The 18788-nt window shown below is 39.6% G+C and overlaps 4 protein-coding genes across 8 annotated transcripts; 2 read left to right on the top strand and 2 right to left on the bottom strand.

The window, feature by feature from the left end:
• Positions 1 to 545: 545 nt before the first annotated feature.
• On the bottom strand, positions 546 to 1669 carry RpL37A (ribosomal protein L37A). Its single transcript, XM_017086556.4, has 4 exons — positions 1651 to 1669; positions 1524 to 1578; positions 1327 to 1455; positions 546 to 837 (listed from the first exon to the last, which is right to left on the bottom strand). The coding sequence occupies exons 2-4, from the start codon at positions 1524 to 1526 to the stop codon at positions 691 to 693; spliced, it is 279 nt and encodes a 92-aa protein (XP_016942045.1). The 5' UTR covers positions 1527 to 1578; positions 1651 to 1669; the 3' UTR covers positions 546 to 690.
• Positions 1670 to 2124: 455 nt separating this feature from the next.
• On the bottom strand, positions 2125 to 14220 carry qtc (GRIP domain-containing protein quick-to-court). 5 transcript variants are annotated; one of them, XM_017089866.4, is made up of 8 exons: positions 14041 to 14220; positions 11335 to 11837; positions 6488 to 6873; positions 4767 to 5688; positions 4291 to 4389; positions 3472 to 3564; positions 2479 to 2681; positions 2125 to 2425 (listed from the first exon to the last, which is right to left on the bottom strand). In XM_017089866.4, the coding sequence occupies exons 2-8, from the start codon at positions 11833 to 11835 to the stop codon at positions 2347 to 2349; spliced, it is 2283 nt and encodes a 760-aa protein (XP_016945355.3). In that variant the 5' UTR covers positions 11836 to 11837; positions 14041 to 14220; the 3' UTR covers positions 2125 to 2346. The 5 variants fall into 5 exon arrangements, with proteins under 5 accessions (XP_016945355.3, XP_016945351.3, XP_016945352.3 ...); XM_017089862.4 differs by having other exon boundaries at positions 2125 to 2681; positions 14041 to 14216; XM_017089863.4 differs by lacking the exon at positions 3472 to 3564 and having other exon boundaries at positions 2125 to 2681; positions 14041 to 14217.
• A 1038-nt stretch (positions 14221 to 15258) lies between these two features.
• On the top strand, positions 15259 to 16769 carry Rpn11 (regulatory particle non-ATPase 11). Its single transcript, XM_017090474.4, has 3 exons — positions 15259 to 15433; positions 15504 to 16277; positions 16494 to 16769. Exons 2-3 carry the CDS (start codon positions 15513 to 15515, stop codon positions 16653 to 16655), a joined length of 927 nt encoding a protein of 308 aa, XP_016945963.1. The 5' UTR covers positions 15259 to 15433; positions 15504 to 15512; the 3' UTR covers positions 16656 to 16769.
• A 356-nt stretch (positions 16770 to 17125) lies between these two features.
• Positions 17126 to 18466, top strand: Nepl3 (Neprilysin-like 3). Its single transcript, XM_070996289.1, is given in 3 exon segments — positions 17126 to 17147; positions 17219 to 17639; positions 17641 to 18466. Coding segments are annotated over 3 exon segments (1269 nt in total).
• The last annotated feature ends 322 nt before the right edge of the window (positions 18467 to 18788 follow it).

Raw genomic sequence — 18788 nt, forward strand, 5'->3', positions numbered from 1 at the left:
GGACTGAATGACTGATGATCACTGGATATAAAATTATTTCATGGTGCCTCGGTAAGGAAAACGTTTCAGATAAATAAATGAACTACTGAAAACTTTTTCAAAAAAAAGAAGATACATATATGAGAATTCTGGCAGTGGATACTCTTTTAAAGGAAACGTTTCGAACAAATGTGGTAAATTACTCGGTCCTGGTCACCATCCGAAATGCTAAAGGCTAATTGGTAACAAATCCTGGTACACCTGTTGCTATTATATCACCTGAAGCGGACCTTCTGCTTATATATATCGCCGAGTTCTTATGGGAACTGAACGAATCAACGTATGAGAAGCCCCGAAACAGCTGCATCTTTTACAAACTCTTGCAATCCATATTCTTTTATGCATTTTTCGACGTTAGCACAGTCAAAGACGCGAATCGAGATATATATTGGGCCCAAAGCCCCATTTTGGTGCGCTCTATTTATACGGAACTTAATATGTGACCGCTTTATACATTATGATGCACATTGCTCATTGGTTCCACGTAAATAAATATCACTTTAGCATACTGATAAAAGTAAAAAGCATTTTTTATTTTCACATGACCGGCACGGCGCAAACCACAGAAAAATCGCGTTGTCAGATTAAAACTACGGGAACTAACATAGCGGAGCATTGGATTAGATGTTTCCATTGACGATCCGTTGATGTTTACTGTTCCTTGGTTTCACGCAGACGACGGACGGCGGATCGCACGGAGGCGGCGGCAGTGGTGGAGTACACCCAGGCGCCACCGGCGACGGTCCTCTTGCATCGCTTGCAGGACCAGATGCCAACGACGGCGCGCTTCATGGAGTCCTGTAAAAAAGATAGAAGATAAGTTAGTAAGGATAGCTAGAAGGACTCCCCTAGGGGAGAGCTATATGGTACATTAGAGTGGACCATTACGGGTTGTCAAAAAGCGGTATGGAAAGAAATATTTTCAATGGACAATTCTGAGCTATTTAGCATATGATCACTATGTAGCACCCAAGACTTATCATTATTATGGGTAAGCAACAAGAAACAGTGTCAAAAAACTAAAAGTATTCAAATCTGATTGGCTTTTTTTTAGTTATTTCGTTTATAGCATCTTTTTACCATCTATTTGGAGGAATTTAGATAGTGCACTTTATAGTTCTTAACTTTCTGGTACAAAAAAAAAATTGCCAAAACCTGGATTGCTTTTGGCGCTATTTTGGATTTGTCCATTTATAATTCTTCTCTGAAGATTTATGACTTTTTGTGCGCCACTTTTTTGGGCCACCCTAATCCACATCCACGTCGGACCGGACCACTCCTACTCACCTTTCCGCAGAAGGAGCAAGTGTACTTGCTGTGCTGGGTGATTTCCATCTTCTTGACCATCTTACGGAGGGAGGCACCATAACGGGTACCATATTTACCAACGATTCCAACCTTCTTGGTGCGCTTGGCCTGTCAATAATAGAGGGTTACAAATGTGGTTAGTTGCCAGTTGAGGCGGTATTTCGCGGGCTCCGTACCATTTTGCTGTTTAAGTTGGTGTGTTAAACACAGGAAAGATTCGCCAGCAGTAATCTGTGCACGTGGAAAGGAATTAAAGATAAATTATTATAAAAAAAACGTGGAGCAGAAATTTTGTACACTTACTCGCCGGAAACGAAGAATCGAAAAGAGGGAAAATGTGACCGTGCAGTGAAAGAATACCACGGAAAACAAACGCGGCAAGGTGGATAACTTGGGTGCGCATTTAGCCAGTACTCGAACCCAAACCTATCGAGATTTTGGATCGATTTTACAAATCTCGATAACCAACATTTTTGAATATATTAATTTAAAAAACCTCGCTGACCAGATGGCATTCCAAAAATCGAACGACTATGTTATTGGAGATTCCATGACTTAAAATAACATTTGAAATTTGTGTCTTTTAGGTAAATAAACAATAATAAAAATTAATCTAAATCCAAGTCCTTCTTATGTTTCCACATAACCTCCCAAAAAAGATAACACCCACAAAGTTTTATTTTTCGTTTTTATTTATTTGCCATTAAAACTCCACAGAAACGACCAAAACTAGATGGTGTTATTCTCACTTGATTAGCTAGATCTACAAAAACTACGTAGACTTTGTAAAATTGTATTTCTCTTATGATTTTTCGTATTATTATAAAGGACGTACTAGTATGCCTTAAGCCTTAGACCGAAAAAATACGTAAATCGAAATTAACTTATAGGAAAATTTATACATTTCGTTGCCAAAGAATGAGAACAGGGCGCCTTCATAATTTAACAAAATTATTCCGAGAAAAAAATAAAATTGCAATTAAAATCGCCGGCTAATCATTAAGACCAATAGTGAGAACAATGGACTTTGGCGCGAACCAAAATCTTAGACATCGTTCTGCTGACTTTTGCTTTCAATCTAAGTGTTAATAATAAGTATACGCAATGGTTAACGATGATCGGGGACCTCACTTTGGCGTTCGGGTGGCAGCACTGATCTTCTGCTTCTCGGCGTCCGTGAACTCAAGGATGCTCTCGATGGCCTGCAGATGGCCCTGGGAATTCTCCTTGTCCGTCAGGAAGTAGAAGATAGCGCTCTTCAGGAATTGCAGCGTAACCTCGGGATCCACATGGGTGCGATTCTTCTGGGCTTCCAGCAGGCGACGATATATGGTCTAAATTGTGGTTGTTATTTTGTACATTTTTACATTTTAATCGGGTTAGTAACGGTGGAAAAAGAAAAAAAGTGCAAGAAGATGTAGAGAAGATTAGTTAGAATTCTTCAATATTCAAAAACGCATTATCGAAAGTGTTAGTCGTTGAAATCAGATGTATTTACATAAGGTTCGCTTTAATCTTTGGTATAGTGCTATGCCATATGAACATTTAGGTTATAATGTTATGTATGTAACACTGAATAATTTCGGGAACGGTTATGGTTTTTCTTGGGCTTTAATTGGAAGTTAACTTGAGATGAACCACATGCTAAATGGATCTTAGATAGAGATTAGCTTTTTGTGTGTGTCTGGTACTCCCGAATCGGGAGCTCATCTAGCCGGAAGTGTGTCATATGTGATGTTGATGTTGAACATACCTCTAGGTGTTACCTCTACAAGACAGTTTTGTTGGGAAACAACAAGTACTTACAAAACAGAATAAATACGATATGTTGAAATGGAAATTATTAAAATCGAAGTTATAGTTTCGTTATGGAACCCAATAACCTTACCCTGAATGCGGATGAAAATGCTGGTTAGTCTCGAGGGTGAGGTGAGGTGTGGGATTTCTGGATGGTAGGACTAAGACCCAATGTTCGATATAGCCAATGTGCGTGATCAAATCATAAAATGCAACTAAAGATACGTTTTTGTTTTCTTTTTTAGTAATTTTGCCATAAAAACTCAAGAGTTAGTTAGTTGGGTAGATATTTTTTTTTTGGGAAATTTTGTTAGGGGTATTACAAACCTTACGCGCGCCAAGTACCCACAAAGAAATCGCCTCTTTTGCAGTAAGGAGAGCATTATTACTGCCGCACTCTCTCATTCTGCACTCAGATGCCTACAAAAATAGTTGGTTTTTTGGTTGTTTTACGACAGAAATATTTAAAATTTAGAAAGAGTTGTTTTGCTTTTCTTGTAAACGTAAAGTAAATTAAAGAAAAAGTATATAATTTAACCAAAGGTAAGTACAGAGAAAGAGATCTTAAGTTCAAGTCCAGCATGCGATTGGAACGTTTCGGAATTTAAATATGAACGAAAGTGAGTCAACTGTACTTGGTTACTTGCATGCACTTGCTTGCTCGCCACACTCCGCACTACGTGACTGTACTTAGAGGCTACTCGAACTCGCAACGGAATGGAAATGAAACAAATTAAACGCATTGAAAGTAAACGATGTTGCATTTAATGTTTAAGTTTAAATGTGTTGTAATCTTTCTAGAAAATAAGTATATGCAAAATGATCTTAACAGCTAGAAACGGAATAAAACAGAAAAATGTGGCTTGTGTCGATCAATGTCAATAACTGATTGGCGGGCATTTCAATTAAGTGCCGCTTTTCCAGCCAGGCAAAGTCAGCCCAATTGAAGTGCCACGCCCACAAGCACAGTGGTTATATATATGTAGGCGAAGCGAATGCGTGTTCTTCTTGTTCTTGTTCTTGTCGCGTTGTGTTCTTGTTGTTCTTGTGAAGGTGTCGAGATGCTGAGATGCCTCACGATGCAACAAAATGCAACACACAAAACAAAACCGAAAATAGGATGAGGAATATATTGAAGAATCTTACGCGTATGTTCTCCAATTCGTCCTGGGTGCTCTGCAGCTGGTGGAGCAGCTCATTGATGGACACCTTGCTCTCCGGCTGACGCTGGGCCAAATCCAGGGCCTAAAAAAGTAATGGGTTTGTTAGATTTACGTTTTTTAGATCTAACAAAGTAGAAATACAAATTTTAAAGGTCTTCTCATGAAATGCAATAAAATGTACCATCAAATGTTCTTAGTTTGAGAACTGATTTATTACTTATTTAAGAAGAAACGTTCTTAAAATCAGCGACTTTAAAATGAATATGAAAGTAGTCTTTACTTTGTGTTTGGGGATGTTTAAAAAGGTTCGTTCAACTGCTCTTCTCCTTTATTCGAGAAGTAAACGTTCTTGATATCAAAACAAAAGTGTTCTCAAATTTCATTTCGACAAAGCGATTTTGCAAAGGAGATAAAAGTAGTCAAGATTCTACAACCCAATAAATATGTAAAACTCCCCACCTGATCCGCTCTGGAAATTCGCTCCGCCTCCTGTCCCTGCTGGTACATGTGCAGGTACATCTTGTTCTGCTTCTCCTCGTGCTCGACCAGCTTCCTCTGCAGATCCTCGAGCTGCTTCTCCAGCTCCCGGATGCGCTGTTTGGCCTGCTCGTAGTCGGGCACCATGTCCGAATAGCGGGTGTTGCATTCGGCCAGCTTCTGGAGCAATGCCTCCACCTTGTCGTTGTGTGATCTCTTCAGATCGCTGGTGGCGCTGTCCTGACTTCGGATGAGCTCCTCGATGCGGTGCTCGTACATGCGTATCAGTTCCTGACGCTGCAGCTCGTAGTTCTCCAGATTGCTAGCCGCATCCCCGCCACCGCAAGCTAGACCCTCCTGCTCGCCATCTGGTGTGGATGTGCCACATGCCTCACTCTGCGTCTGCGAGTCCTTCGAGTGCACCGATGACATGGTCAGATCCTCAAAGTGGCCGGAGTCCGCATAGGAGCTCTGCATCTCCGCCGACATCTGCATGGCCTGCAATTGCTGATGTTGCAGGGAGGGATTCGGCTGCCGGCTGAGATGCCTTGGACTGCCCTTCGAGTTGCCCTCGTCCACCATGTCCACTATGGGCGACACATCTTGCGAGGTCTTCAGCTCCGCCTCGCGCACCGTGACCGCATCCGATGAGGCGGATCGCTCCTCCGGCGAACTGAGCGATGCCTTGAACAGGCGCAGCTCCACCACTTCGCGCGTCAGACGCAGAAGCTCCGTATCCTTCTGCTCGAGATCCTGCCGGGCGATGCACAGCAGCTCCTTGAGCCGCCGGATCTGGCGCTGCGCCCGCTGCGTGGGCGTGAGATAGTCGGGTCCCACCTGACCCGCGTAGTTGGAGCAGTGCACCACGTACTTCATCTTGCGACCACTGAACGTGGTGCCGTTTCTGGAAGGGAAAAATAATGATTAATTTAAATTATTAGAATACAACCCTTCCAAATATGTTTTTAAATAAAGTTACTTTTGTAACTTAATTTTTAGTTTAACATGATTTTATTCAGAAACGTATTGGAAATGGTTATTTATTAACTTATTGTTTGTTAGGAATTCAAGCTTTTATTAAAATGGGAACCTGAATCAAAATAATTTGAATAAAACCCTATGAAATATATTTCTACAAAAGTTGTATATTCAATTGAATTTGTTTTTTTAGTAGGTTTTTATTCAGATGCAATATTTTCTTTCTAAGAAAACCATGTAAAAGTATATTATAAAAGTAACTCTTGAAATTCTAAAAATTGAGTATAAATAGAGTAGAGTAAATAATCAGACCTATAAAACCTAAGCGATTAACTAATAATTGTGTTCAAAAAATATGTAGGTAAGAGATTAGAAAGTTCTTTGCTTTAAATAAAACCTAGACAAGATAAAAACAACTAATTTGGTATTGTATATATAGTGAAATTATTTATATTTAGTCGACTAATTAATATTTTCGTTAACAGATATATAGCTACAAAGATAAATCTTCCAAGATAAGATAAGAACAATTGAATGGGTGTTTAAGAAGCTTAGCTATAAAGCTAAATTGAGGAAACTTGTAAATTGTAGTCCTATATAGAATTTAATTTGAAGCCCATTTTATAGAGTCAACTAATGGAACACCCACTGCTATCAAATGGGGAATAAATGCTAATTTCAGAACTTGATTAAAATCCCTGACTCTCAGTTAGGAAATATATTACCTGGCCACATAGGGATGCTCGCACGACATGGTGGAGCGACCCGAGGTGGTGGTGGCGAACGAGTACATCGAGTCTAGATCATCGTCCAGATAGGTACTGGGTGAATCCGGAGTGACTGGCGGCGTTCTGGGTGAAATCTTGGACTCGTGGAGGGTGGACAGCTTCCCCTTTGCAGCCTTGACGCAGTTTCCCTGGCGAATGCAGCTGTGTGATGCTGGTGGCGTCTCTTCTGTGGATCCCACTCCTAATCCTCCCGATCCTCCTCCTCCGGTTGCCGGCGTTTGGGGCGTCTGTGGCGTATGGGTCGTCCTGGTCCTGGGAGAGGACTCCTTGGTGCAGGAGGTGCCACTGCTGCTGATGTCACTGCCGCCGTTCAACTTGAGAGACTGCAAGATGGGAGATGGAAGATGAAAGGCCGGAGACTGGGATTAGTAACTATCTCTGGCCGTTGTGGTGGCTGCCCCTCGATCACTTAATCTTTTTTTTACACTCTTGTTTCACTCTTTAGCTATTTTCTAATTTTGTTGCGTGGTCGCTGTTCAGTCGTGCATGGATTATTTGAGATTTTTGCAAAAAAAAAAGAAGGAAAAAAAATATAATACAAGACATAGCCGCGTGAAATGCAGGGTAAACCAATTCGCATTTGCAACGCCCCTAAAAGCAATTTGTTGCCACACATTTAACAAAACATTTTTCGGTTTGAATACGCATTCGCTTTGGTTACTTTCATTGCGGTGATCTCTCTCTAAAATCCCCTCCCTTGGGCAGCATTTTTGTGGTCAATTAACTAACCATTAGTCTGGGCTCCAAGGGGGCATTTAGTATCTAGCGTTTAGCATTCAGCTAAAAGCAGGCTAACCGACTGACTTAAATCGTGGCTGCGTCGATTAAATTATTAAGATTCGCGAATTATGCGTAAATTTCTCCAATTTACTTGGGGGAAAAGTAAACAAAAAATGTTTAAAACTAGAGCAAAATCATTTTTAAACTTTTTCTAGGAAAGCTAATAAGCCTAATTTAATAATTTATACATCTTAAAAAAGATTCTATAAGTAAAAAAAAAATGTACTCAGCTGCTTGTGAAGAAAAGTCATCTTGATTTGTTGAATCGTCATGGCTATATTTCCAGCACTTGGTATAAAGTCTTAAAATTCTTAAAAGTACACTTGCCATGACGCCACTAGTACACATTGTATACCTATACAACTAGAAATAACCAAAATAAAGTGTTTATTATGTGATAGGAAATGCAAATCAATCCTGATTGATGTACACTGTTGAAAATCCATAAACTAAAATATTTTTGCTTTGATTTGTATCCAATGAAATTTTATATAAGCAAGTTCTGCTCTTAACTTATATAGTACATTTACGATTTTTAAGTTTTTAAATTATTGTTCACGTAATAAAAATTGCTCAAAGTAAACATAGAAAAACTAGCATTTATATTTTCTATCATGATTTTTTTAGTTTTAAATAAAGTCATGCATTTTAAGATGCTTTAATATATAATATTTGAATATTATGTTTTTCTATTTAATTCATTTCCAACTTTTCTATACTTGATTATTATCTACACTAGATTTATTTCCTTAATGAAAGTAGTTAGCCTAGTAGCCAAGTTAACCCTTTCAACCAAAGCAAAAAGTTCATTGACTGGCACTGCATTGATTCTTCGGTTGTCCCCGATGTGAAGTGATTTAGGAACCACTGGCCCACTTGTAACCCCTTTTTCTGCCACACTGACCAACTCATCGACCAACTCAGCAGTTGGTTGACTGAAAACGATCCGTTGCGAGTGATTTGTTTGAATGGAAACCCAAATGGGACATGGTATATAGACAAATCTGTTTAACTGCCTTTTTTGCATTCTCTCCATTCTTTGTATACATTGTATGCCCGCTTATTTCATAATCAGTAATGAGTTTCTTGCTCTATTTAATTGCCCAAGTTCTGGGGAATATTTCACGGCATTTCTGGAATGGCGGGCCAAAAGAATCTGTTTACGCACGGCTAAACAATGGTTAAAACCTGACTTGGACAGGGAACAGTAGTAATAATAAACATGGTATAGGGGTAAGGGGTTACGAACGAGGGCTTGTAAACAGGGCCAACACACTTTGCCACGTAATAACCAACCTCCGCAGAGAAAAGCGCTTGCATTACGCACTTGAGCCCGTCTTAAAGCCGTCAAAGAGTCACGTTCCAAGCATCTAACTTGGCTTATACGGCGCTCAGGTGCCATCAATTAAGCTGCTGACTAAGAAAAATCAATGACTTTGATTCCGAATGGAAGAGATGGGCAGCAGACACAATGCAGGTGAAAACATCAGACCGAAACTCACGTAATGGCCAATTCAGCCCACTTGGCCAAGAGCCAAGTCGCACTGTTCTGGTCACGTGTTGGCAATCACTTCTCGCCATTGTGGGAATGTTTGTTTTGGCCAAGTTTTTGGCTAAAAATGACAAAAGGACAACAAATATTTTGCATACTTTTCAGGGTCGATAAGGAGGGAAATGGAATGGAATAGATGGTAATGGATTATGGATTTTTTGTTTAATCTAGTTAGCAACATGGCAATAAGTAAAACCTTGGAATTGTTTAGGGGATAAGGATCAATTTTGAATATATTTTTTAGATATTTAAGAAGAATGTATAAATTAAAAAATAAAATATTTTCTAGAACGAGTTCTATATCGTTTTAGGTAAACTTTAATTTTCTTGGGAATGAAGAATGCTTATAAATGAGGGTAAAAATTTTTCTATATCAACTTAATTTTTTTTCGTAACATAATCTTTTTGCGTTTATATAAACTCGTCTGAATTCGTCATAAAAGCGTCGTAAATCACCCCTAATTGCTGTAATTTCACGACAAAATGTGACTTTCTGAATGCTCAAAAACTTTTATATTGTTTAATATCAAGCAAACTTATTTACTAAAGCTCTTTGAAGTTTATTAAAAAATGCTTTAAATTTGTATTGTTTTTAAAAAAGAACCAATTTCCAATATTTAAAATGCATTCTTCTCACTTTGCTTTTTCTCGATGTACATAAATTACGTATTCACACGTGCCACTTCCTTTCTACCCCCAAAAAGCCACAAATTTTCACTGAAACATTTCCGTCATAATTAGAACGTAGAGCGTTGAAAATCAATAACCATTATGAATAAACATTGTAAAAGGGCCAACGAACTTCAGCTTTTAATAATGGCTTAAAATACCCAAGTATATGGTGGAGTCCAAGGCGGGTAATTACCATTTATGAGCCATGGCCCCAAGTTGTTGTCTTCAATTAAAATCGCTCGCACTGTACTTAGTCTAGGTACTTGGTTGTATTAAAAATGCGAACGAAAAAACAGTGAATTAAAGGCAAAATGCACGCTTCAATTGTTTAAGCCAGAAGGTTTAAATTTTAAACAATATCAGAGAGCCGAACCGCGAATCTTCTGAACGCGGTGAGTACAAAAAATCAACTGAAAGGCAAATCACTTGGCCAAGAAACGAAGAGAGTATATAAAGACGAAGAAGATACCAAAAAGGTGGTTAAAAACAGAGGCGGAGAGAGCAAAACAGCGGGGGAGGGGGCTTCAAAAGCTGCGCACTTGCATTTCCTGTTCTCTCAACCCCCGCGAATCACAAGAAAACCCAAACAAACCGAAAATCAGCTGTTTCCTAGGTACAATTTGGCAAAACGGAATAAGCGGAAGTGGAAACGAAACAGCTGGTACAAAATGGTGGGGGGGTAGGGGTTTGGAGGTTGTAGGTTGAGAAGGTGAAGCGTGTGTAAGCAGTGCTTGTCTTCACCTTTCTTCTTTCTTTTCTCTCTCTTTCCCCGATTATTATGCAAACTCAGCTCGGGGTTTATTTTTTGTTCCCTTTGTACGGTACATGCTTATATAGTATATCTGGTTTAATGATCGCTGTCGGTGGGAAGTACAAACTGTAAGCTGCGTGTCATCACGACAAAGACAAAACAAAAGTGCAAGTGACAAAATGACATTACCCAGCTAAATCAATTATAACTTTTCAGGAAACTTAAATCCATAATGCCAATCCAATACTTTTATAAACTTGACAAAAACCATAGGCAAAGGAGAATTGTAAACAAAGTAGCAAATCATCTCCAAAGAAAAAGTTACAAACAAGCGATAAAAGATGGTAATATTTTTTTAACATTATTTTTTCTTCACATTCTAAGGAAATGATACAACCAGAACCACATAATCTAACATTATAAGACCATAGGACGTAAAATTCAATAACATAAACTGTCATATGAACACAAGAACAAAAAGAACCTAGGCAAAATAATCATAGATTAGATTTAAGAAGTAAAGACACTCCTTTTGTTAATAAGTAATTCGGAAATGTATTAACTATAAATGTTGGGGTCTTTTATAACAGTCAAATCAATTGTATTTTTCAAAACCACTATCATATACCCTATATAATATAAATAAACATAACATTTAGGATCCTGATATACATAGGCTTAACAAATGTTTCAGCTAGTTGTTATAGGGATATAAACAATTCTATAGTATACTAGTTCCCCCAAAGTCTAAGCCTATGAGGTAAGCATACATATTTTGACATAATGATGGGAGTGTATTAAGACCGCTCCTGAATTCCGGGGAAATGCCTCGATCGTTCCCCTGATAGTTTCGTAATACTTGTACTTTAAGCTACGAGTGCGTGCTAACATATGTATGACCACCCCCTCGTAACCTTTCGCCCTCTTGGCGAGGGCGGTTCTTCGACTACAAGTCACATAGGTCAGCAGCGGCAAGTGAAAATCAATACAAAATACAATATACCCGTACCTAGACCACCTACAACTTACCAGATTTCGCGGTTTTCCGTTGGCCATGTTGCATTTGGTCATTTCCTTATCCTCAGCCAGGGACAGACACTGGGTGGCGTGGCATAGTGCATGGCCCGAGGATTCCGATTCCGTTGCCGCCTCCGTGGAAGCCTTCACTTCCGGTTCCTGCTCCGTTTTGTGGCCTAAATTGCTCCAGCTGCGATTACGCCTCAAATGGACCGGGTGCGAACGCGATTTAAGGCTGGATGGGATCGCCGAGAGCTTGGCGCGCGAACTGAATCCGCCTCCGCCGGCTGGACAGTGCTCAGGCCGTAGACCCAGCTCCGGAGGTGGGTTCCCGCGCAGGCGCAGGGAGGCGGAACGGCGGAAGTGGGCCACCGAAGGATGTGGAATGCGAGTGGGCGTTGTGGACGCCGTGTGGGTGTCCGTGTCCTCCGCGGGCTCAGTGTCCTTTTCCATCTGCCTCCTTTGCTCCTCCACCGCCGGCAATGACGTATCCAGCTGCAGCGACGTCATCATTTCTACACAGAGAAAAATAAGAGCAAAGTTAGAAATTATATATGACAGATAGCTATTCTTTGTTAAATGAATATAAAATGTAATTTCCAAAATATAATTGCTTTAAGATATTCACAAAAATTATAATTAATAATTATTAATAATTAATAATATTTTCTAAGCGATAATGATTAAAATTTGAACATTTCTGTCCCTTTTTTGGTTTATAGATACCAAAAATATAATAATTTTTAAAAGAAATGTACTATAATAATTGTTTTTTATATTAAAAGTAAATATTTTACTGAATAACATAATACCGAAATTTTAAGATTCCATATATCGTATTTTTAGCATCTACAATGTAGATTCAACATTCCTAAAAATGTTTTGAGTGATAAAATAATTCCTATGACCATAATTTTAATATACTTCAACTTTATTAATTAGATAATAATTTTATGATTTCTTCAGTGTGCTCAATCGGAAAGTGAAATGCTAAATTATGCCTAAGAAAATGAACTGAATGCAAATTGAGCTGAAATCAATTTCTAATCATTGGTTGCACTTTCAAAATGTGAGCAATTTTATAATTGAATGCCTCAGATAAACGACTTCATTATCTTAAACGCTCGTCGGGTAATTAAAACTTTCTTCAGCCCGCAATTAATAATTATGATTGTGTACTCCTTTCCGCTCGCCAATAGTTGAACTGATTTGCTGGGCAAATCCAAAATGAAAAGTGAAATTAAAGCAGTTTCCCAGACATGCAACTCTCAGTTTTTTCCTTTTATTTTTGGTTTTTTTCCCTGCAGGTAATTATGAAATTTGTTTTTGAGATCTGTTTCGTTTGTGGTTTTCGCTGTGGTGTCTTTGGATCTGGTTCTTCTTGTTACAGAAACCAACACGATCTTAAAGGTCTTCGGGTTAGATGAGCTGAAGCACCTGCAATCATATATTTGACACTTTGAAAAGGCTAAAGGCAATTTCTGTTTAAATTTTAACGCCGATATCAGCAATTAAATATGATATCAGAAGCGGCTTCTTTGATAAGGTGCGGTTGCCAAATCGATGGGAATTAAGTTGTTAAAGTGAAAGCCCAATTACTAGAATTAATAGTATTATCAATATTTTTAATAGAAAATAAAATGAAAAATTGATCGACTTACAATTTTATTACAATATTATATTTCTTCAATATAATCTTACAAAAAATACCATTTAATATCTTAAATTTCATGTAACTTTCTGGACTCTTTGGTAAGACCCCCCGAAAACATTCCCCTATACCAAAATAACAAATGAATGAAAGCAAAATAATTGTTTTACTCATCTGACCCCTATTATCTTCTCTTCTCTGCCTCGAATTCCCCCACCACTTTTGGTAGCAATTAGAGCAACTATCATTGTAAAGTATTTCCGCTCATTTCTTTTAAACTCAAACGGCTTCAACAAAATGTTCAGTTTTGGGAGGTTTTGGTTTTGGGTTGACTTTAGGCCATAAAAGGTCAATTTCACAGCTGAACAAACGTGTTTTTCTACCCGTTGTTTCCACCTTAATACCGCCTTTATATTTTTTTGCCACGTTTTTTTAACCAGATTGAGTGCATTCACGGCATTTTCTTCGAACGAGATTGATTTAAACATTGACAAGGTCAATGATAGCGTTTAAGATACTCAACTCAGATGTGAAAATATTTAGTCAATGGCGAAATGGAGCACGTTTCTTTTGTTTTTGGCCCAAGTAAATACCAAGCAGCTGTTTAAGTAATTAAATGTGACGATTTTGTAAGGTACACAGAGCGAAATTATTGGAGGAGGGTTCACTAGCCTTTAAATAAAAAGGAGAAAATGGTTAACTCTTTAACAAACTGATAATAAAATGGACAATTGTAAGATACAAAATTTAAAATATGGCTGTTTTAACACATCACTTCAACAATTCCAAATTTAAATTGCTTTCTATAATTGTTTAGTTAAGACCAGTTTTAAATACACATTTTTTAACGAAAAGTTTGTATTTTTTATGTTTTTTGTATGGTGTACCCATAGAACACTCCCCCTGTAAAAAAGCTCTCAAAACATTCCCCTCTCTCACTTATCAACAAGAACAATTTTGTGGCTGTGTTTTCGTGATAAGAGGCCACAAATCGACACAAATATGTCGGTCTCAGCTGAAATTCGCCACCTTTTCAACTAGAAATATTAACAATTTCATTTAAATACCTGAATTTAGCTACGCTGGCGGCGAATAAGTGCACTATTAACCAGCAATTTGTATGCAAATAATTGCAGAAATCTTAGACAAATTGCAGAACACCGAGCGGCAAAACGTTAAACCAAGCGCGAAATATAGAAAAATATTTAAGTTTAACAACAATTGTGGTGCGCGTGCTGAAGGCGAGCGACAAAATGCAACTGAAGCTGAAAAGCTGAAAAGCCGCGCGGCGAATGGAAAAGTCTGCTTGCAGATGGAAAAACTATTGTTCAATTAACAAAGCGAGACGGAAAATGGAGTAGTCGAAGTCCGAGTGTTGCAATCGTCTGGATTTTTTGGTTTTTCTAGCCGGTGTGTCGTCGTTCCACCTTTTGATGGCATTTTAAACGAATTTCGGGGCGCCTGGGAAGCTATGTATCTGAATCTCCATCGCCAAGAGCGAGGTGAAAGGCAAAAAAGAGCGACCGCATCCAAAGGCAAAAGGTTTCTTGTGCAATTAATTGGCACTATAAAAAAAGGCGGCTATATGCATTGTACTTGCCCAAATTGTTTCGCTCTTGCCGGCGAAGACCTCATTTCCATGGCATTTGACGGGCGGATGGTGCATTATAAATTTTGCGGTGTTCGGTCTTGCGGAAAGTCTAAGTCTTCCTCGGCTCACCCAACTTGCAACCACAGTCGGTAGTTATTTTTGTAACAAGAAATAATCCAATGGAATGCACTTTTGTCAGCATTTCGGCGTCCTTTGAGGAATTTTTCTGTGCCAACAGCATTTTTCCACTTTCAAAAACTTTGAATTTCCCGCCATCTATTTTTATCGATATTTAAACTTATCGATAGAAAGACAAGTACATGACCAGTATTGAGTGCGAGCCAATTGAAAAGCCGCTAAATAAATCCGGCAATATGCTAAATATAAATTGAATTAAAAAACTTTTAATTAATTTAAAAATTAAAAATCAACGGCATACTTAAACTTAATGAGCAATTATTAAATCTTCGAATGTGTGTAGCTGATCTTACGTGCACTTCGCAAAATGAAATGTATCTGCTGCAGGTTAAAAATCAATAATGTAGTTTAACGAAAAAAACAATGCTTTTAGTTTGTTTTTTCCCAAATATTTTAAAGTAAAGTTATTAAACAAGAATTTAAAAAAGTTTAAGAAATCGACTAGATTTAGCGGGAAATCAGCCGCATCGGCATCTTCTCCCTCCGATAGCTTTTCGATAGACCGCCTGCGATACGACCCTGTTGCGAGTATTACTTGCAATTCTGCAAAATCAAACGAGACGGCTTTGTGTTTTTTGTTGCTGCTTTCGGCGAGGAACGAAAATTACACGTAAAACTGTAGGAAATAGGTGATATTTGCCCCGAACACAGAGTGTGAAGAAACGCCAGAGGTGAGCACTTGGATTAGTCAGCGCTTTTCGATTGTTTCTAACACCAATCCTCCAATCTTGTCCTGGGTAGCCGCATAAAATGGATCGTCTGCTACGTCTTGGAGGCGCAATGCCACAGGCTGCCCCGCCCACAGATGCCCCCGTCGTGGACACCGCCGAACAGGTGTACATCTCTTCCTTGGCCCTGCTCAAGATGCTGAAGCACGGACGGGCCGGCGTGCCCATGGAGGTGATGGGACTGATGCTGGGCGAGTTCGTGGACGACTACACGGTGCAGGTCATCGATGTGTTCGCCATGCCCCAAACGGGCACGGGTGTCTCCGTGGAGGCCGTGGATCCAGTCTTCCAGGCCAAGATGTTGGACATGCTGAAGCAGACGGGACGACCCGAAATGGTCGTCGGCTGGTATCACTCGCATCCCGGTTTTGGCTGCTGGCTGTCCGGTGTGGATATCAATACGCAGCAATCCTTTGAGGCCCTGTCGGAGCGAGCAGTTGCCGTCGTCGTGGATCCCATTCAGTCCGTCAAGGGCAAGGTGGTCATCGATGCCTTCCGCCTGATCAACCCCAATATGCTGGTTCTGGGTCAGGAGCCGCGGCAGACCACCTCCAACTTGGGTCACCTGCAGAAGCCCTCCGTGCAGGCCCTGATCCACGGGCTGAATCGCCACTACTACTCGATCAGCATCAACTACCGCAAGAACGAGCTGGAGCAGAAGATGCTCCTCAATCTGCACAAAAAGTCCTGGAAGGATGGCCTGACGTTGTCCGACTACAACGAGCACTGTTCCATCAACGAGGACACCGTGGCCGAGATGCTCGACCTGGCCAAGAATTACAACAAGGTGGGTTTTAGCAACTTGGGTGATGATTCATTCAGATTTTATAAACTGTTTGTTGAGTTGGGCAGTTTATTTCATAAAATTTGTCGAATTTGGTATGGAGAGTTCAAATAATGCTACCCAACATCGATAAACTGGCATTATTCTTTAATATTTCCAAAGAAAAGTTGTTATTGTGTTTGATTATATTTAAAATAAATTCCCTTTCTTATCTTTCAGTCACTGGAGGACGAGGAGAAAATGACGCCCGAGCAACTGGCGATCAAGAACGTGGGCAAACAGGACCCCAAGCGGCATTTAGAGGAGAAGGTGGACAAGGTCATGCAGAACAATATTGTGCAGTGCCTGGGCGCCATGCTGGACACCATAGTCTTTAAGTAAAGTTTTGCATTTGCTTTCCCCAAACAATTTCCCCCTCATCCCACAAACCGCTAAGCTAATCGTATTAAAAGATAAAAACAGCTTTTGTTTAGAGCAAAGTTTTACACAAAGGAATTTTGTTGTCTTATGGTATGTAGATCAACTTGGTTTTGAAGAAAACATTTCGCGTCTGAGTCGTGACTTGGCAAAATTCCATGTCCAAGAACATTGGATTGACCAATTATAGAATGGTCACACTGCCAATAGCCAAAAAAGAAAACAAAATTATCCTCGAATTGTATATTATTTCGTCAGATTTTGTACTTTTTTTTTTACTGCGAATTTCTATAAACAACTACAGCTCTCTTGAGGGTCTTATCAGTTGCTGAAGTAAGATGGCAGGAACAAGAACATTTGTTTTTCTAAGCTGTCTGGTGTTATTGGGCAATGTATCAGCCTCTATTAATCCCAATGTCGAAATCTTTAACCGCATGCTTAGTGACATGGATGAAAGTGCCATCCCGTGCCAGAACTTCTACAATTCCTCCCAAAAGAATCTGGAATGGGGTGAATTAGATAAGCAGTGGGAAGATGGAGGAAAAACTCTTCAAAACGACGGATTAGTATAAGGGAACTGGAGTTCCATGGAGTGTTCCTAACCGAATATCTCGAGATCGTCTTTGGTCGCAAATTTTCACCTGACTTTGAAGTGCAGATGGAGAACCAGTTCTATATGATGAGGCTCCAGGAACTAATGACCGCCGTCGACAACCAGGTGGTGGCCCATTACCTCTCGGCACGCTTCCTCTTTTATTCGATGTTTACTCTAGGAAAATCCAAACATGGTGGTGCCGACTCTTGTGTGAATGCCATGCGCTTCTGCCTGGAATTCGCCAGCAATCTTCTATACGAGGAGCAGATTTTGGGACGCAGAAGGTTCCGTAGCTACATGAACCAGGCCGGAAAGGTGTTTGAAGCCATGCGCAATCAGCTCCTCATCAGGGTGAAACTCTCTGAGTCTTACGACCCCCGAGATAAACTCCCTGCAGAATCGGTTGAAGAGCTTGACCCTGAGCATTGGGAACATGCCCGGAAAGGGCGGACACCGGCGATTTGTAACTGATTTCTATAGAGATCTGGAGTTTGAAATTGACGAGGATCTCGAGACTGCCCAACTCAAGGTATTGAAGTTTCGAACGAACATTGAGTTGAGCCTTCTGGAAAACCCAGTTGCCAAGGGCAGGCGATACGTCATCCATTCTTATCCCATCTCAAAAAATTTCTTTGAAACTGCAATTGAGGAAAATGGCAACACTATCTATCTGTCCTACGACATTCTGGCGGATTCTTCGTTCGATCCGGACGCCCATGACATATTTAAGATGATTCCCCTAAGCATCTTCTTTGGAATGAAAATGTTAGGAAGTTTAAATATTGCAGAAAAATGCGAGAGGCATGACGTCAATTTACTCAACATGTTCGATGATAACCAGATTATTACCGGCAGATACACTTGTGCGAACTTATGGGATCAAAAATGGGAGCAGAACTTGCGCGAAGAGTATCTCCTGGTCCTGAATTTGGCCTACGAAGCCTATTTCGCAGAGGGTTCTAAGTTCAGCCAGAGACAACCCAACTTTACCTCAATGTCCCTAAGAGAGTTGTTCTTTTTAAAATTTGGCCAGAGCAGTTTCGGCAAAAATTTGTATTTCCGAAGCGATTTCGTTAAGGGCGGTCCACCGATCAATTCGGTGACCATGCTCCCCGCTTTTGCTCAGACCTTTAACTGTCTGGATAATGAAAAGGTTCTCAACCAGAAAGATGGAACATAGTGATAAGAAAAAGTTGATACATACATTCTGTCTACCTCATTGTAAAGTGATACTATACATTACATATGTATATGATACGATCAAGATATTTCGTTTTCTGCTTTAGGCGACTATAAAATAAATACAGACATTTACAAAAAACCGACTTGTTATTAATAAAAGCATATATTATATGAGTGTTTCAGTACAAACGATTTTTAATGGGTATGAATCAATATATTTTCTTTGACAAATAGTTGGCTGAGTAACAAAACATCAACTGAATATTCCTTGATAACGAATAAAAGGTCTTTTCTTTATAGAGAACTCTTACAAAAAAATG

The sequence above is a fragment of the Drosophila suzukii genome, chromosome 2L (assembly GCF_043229965.1).
Source record: "Drosophila suzukii chromosome 2L, CBGP_Dsuzu_IsoJpt1.0, whole genome shotgun sequence".
Taxonomy (NCBI): domain Eukaryota; kingdom Metazoa; phylum Arthropoda; class Insecta; order Diptera; family Drosophilidae; genus Drosophila; species Drosophila suzukii.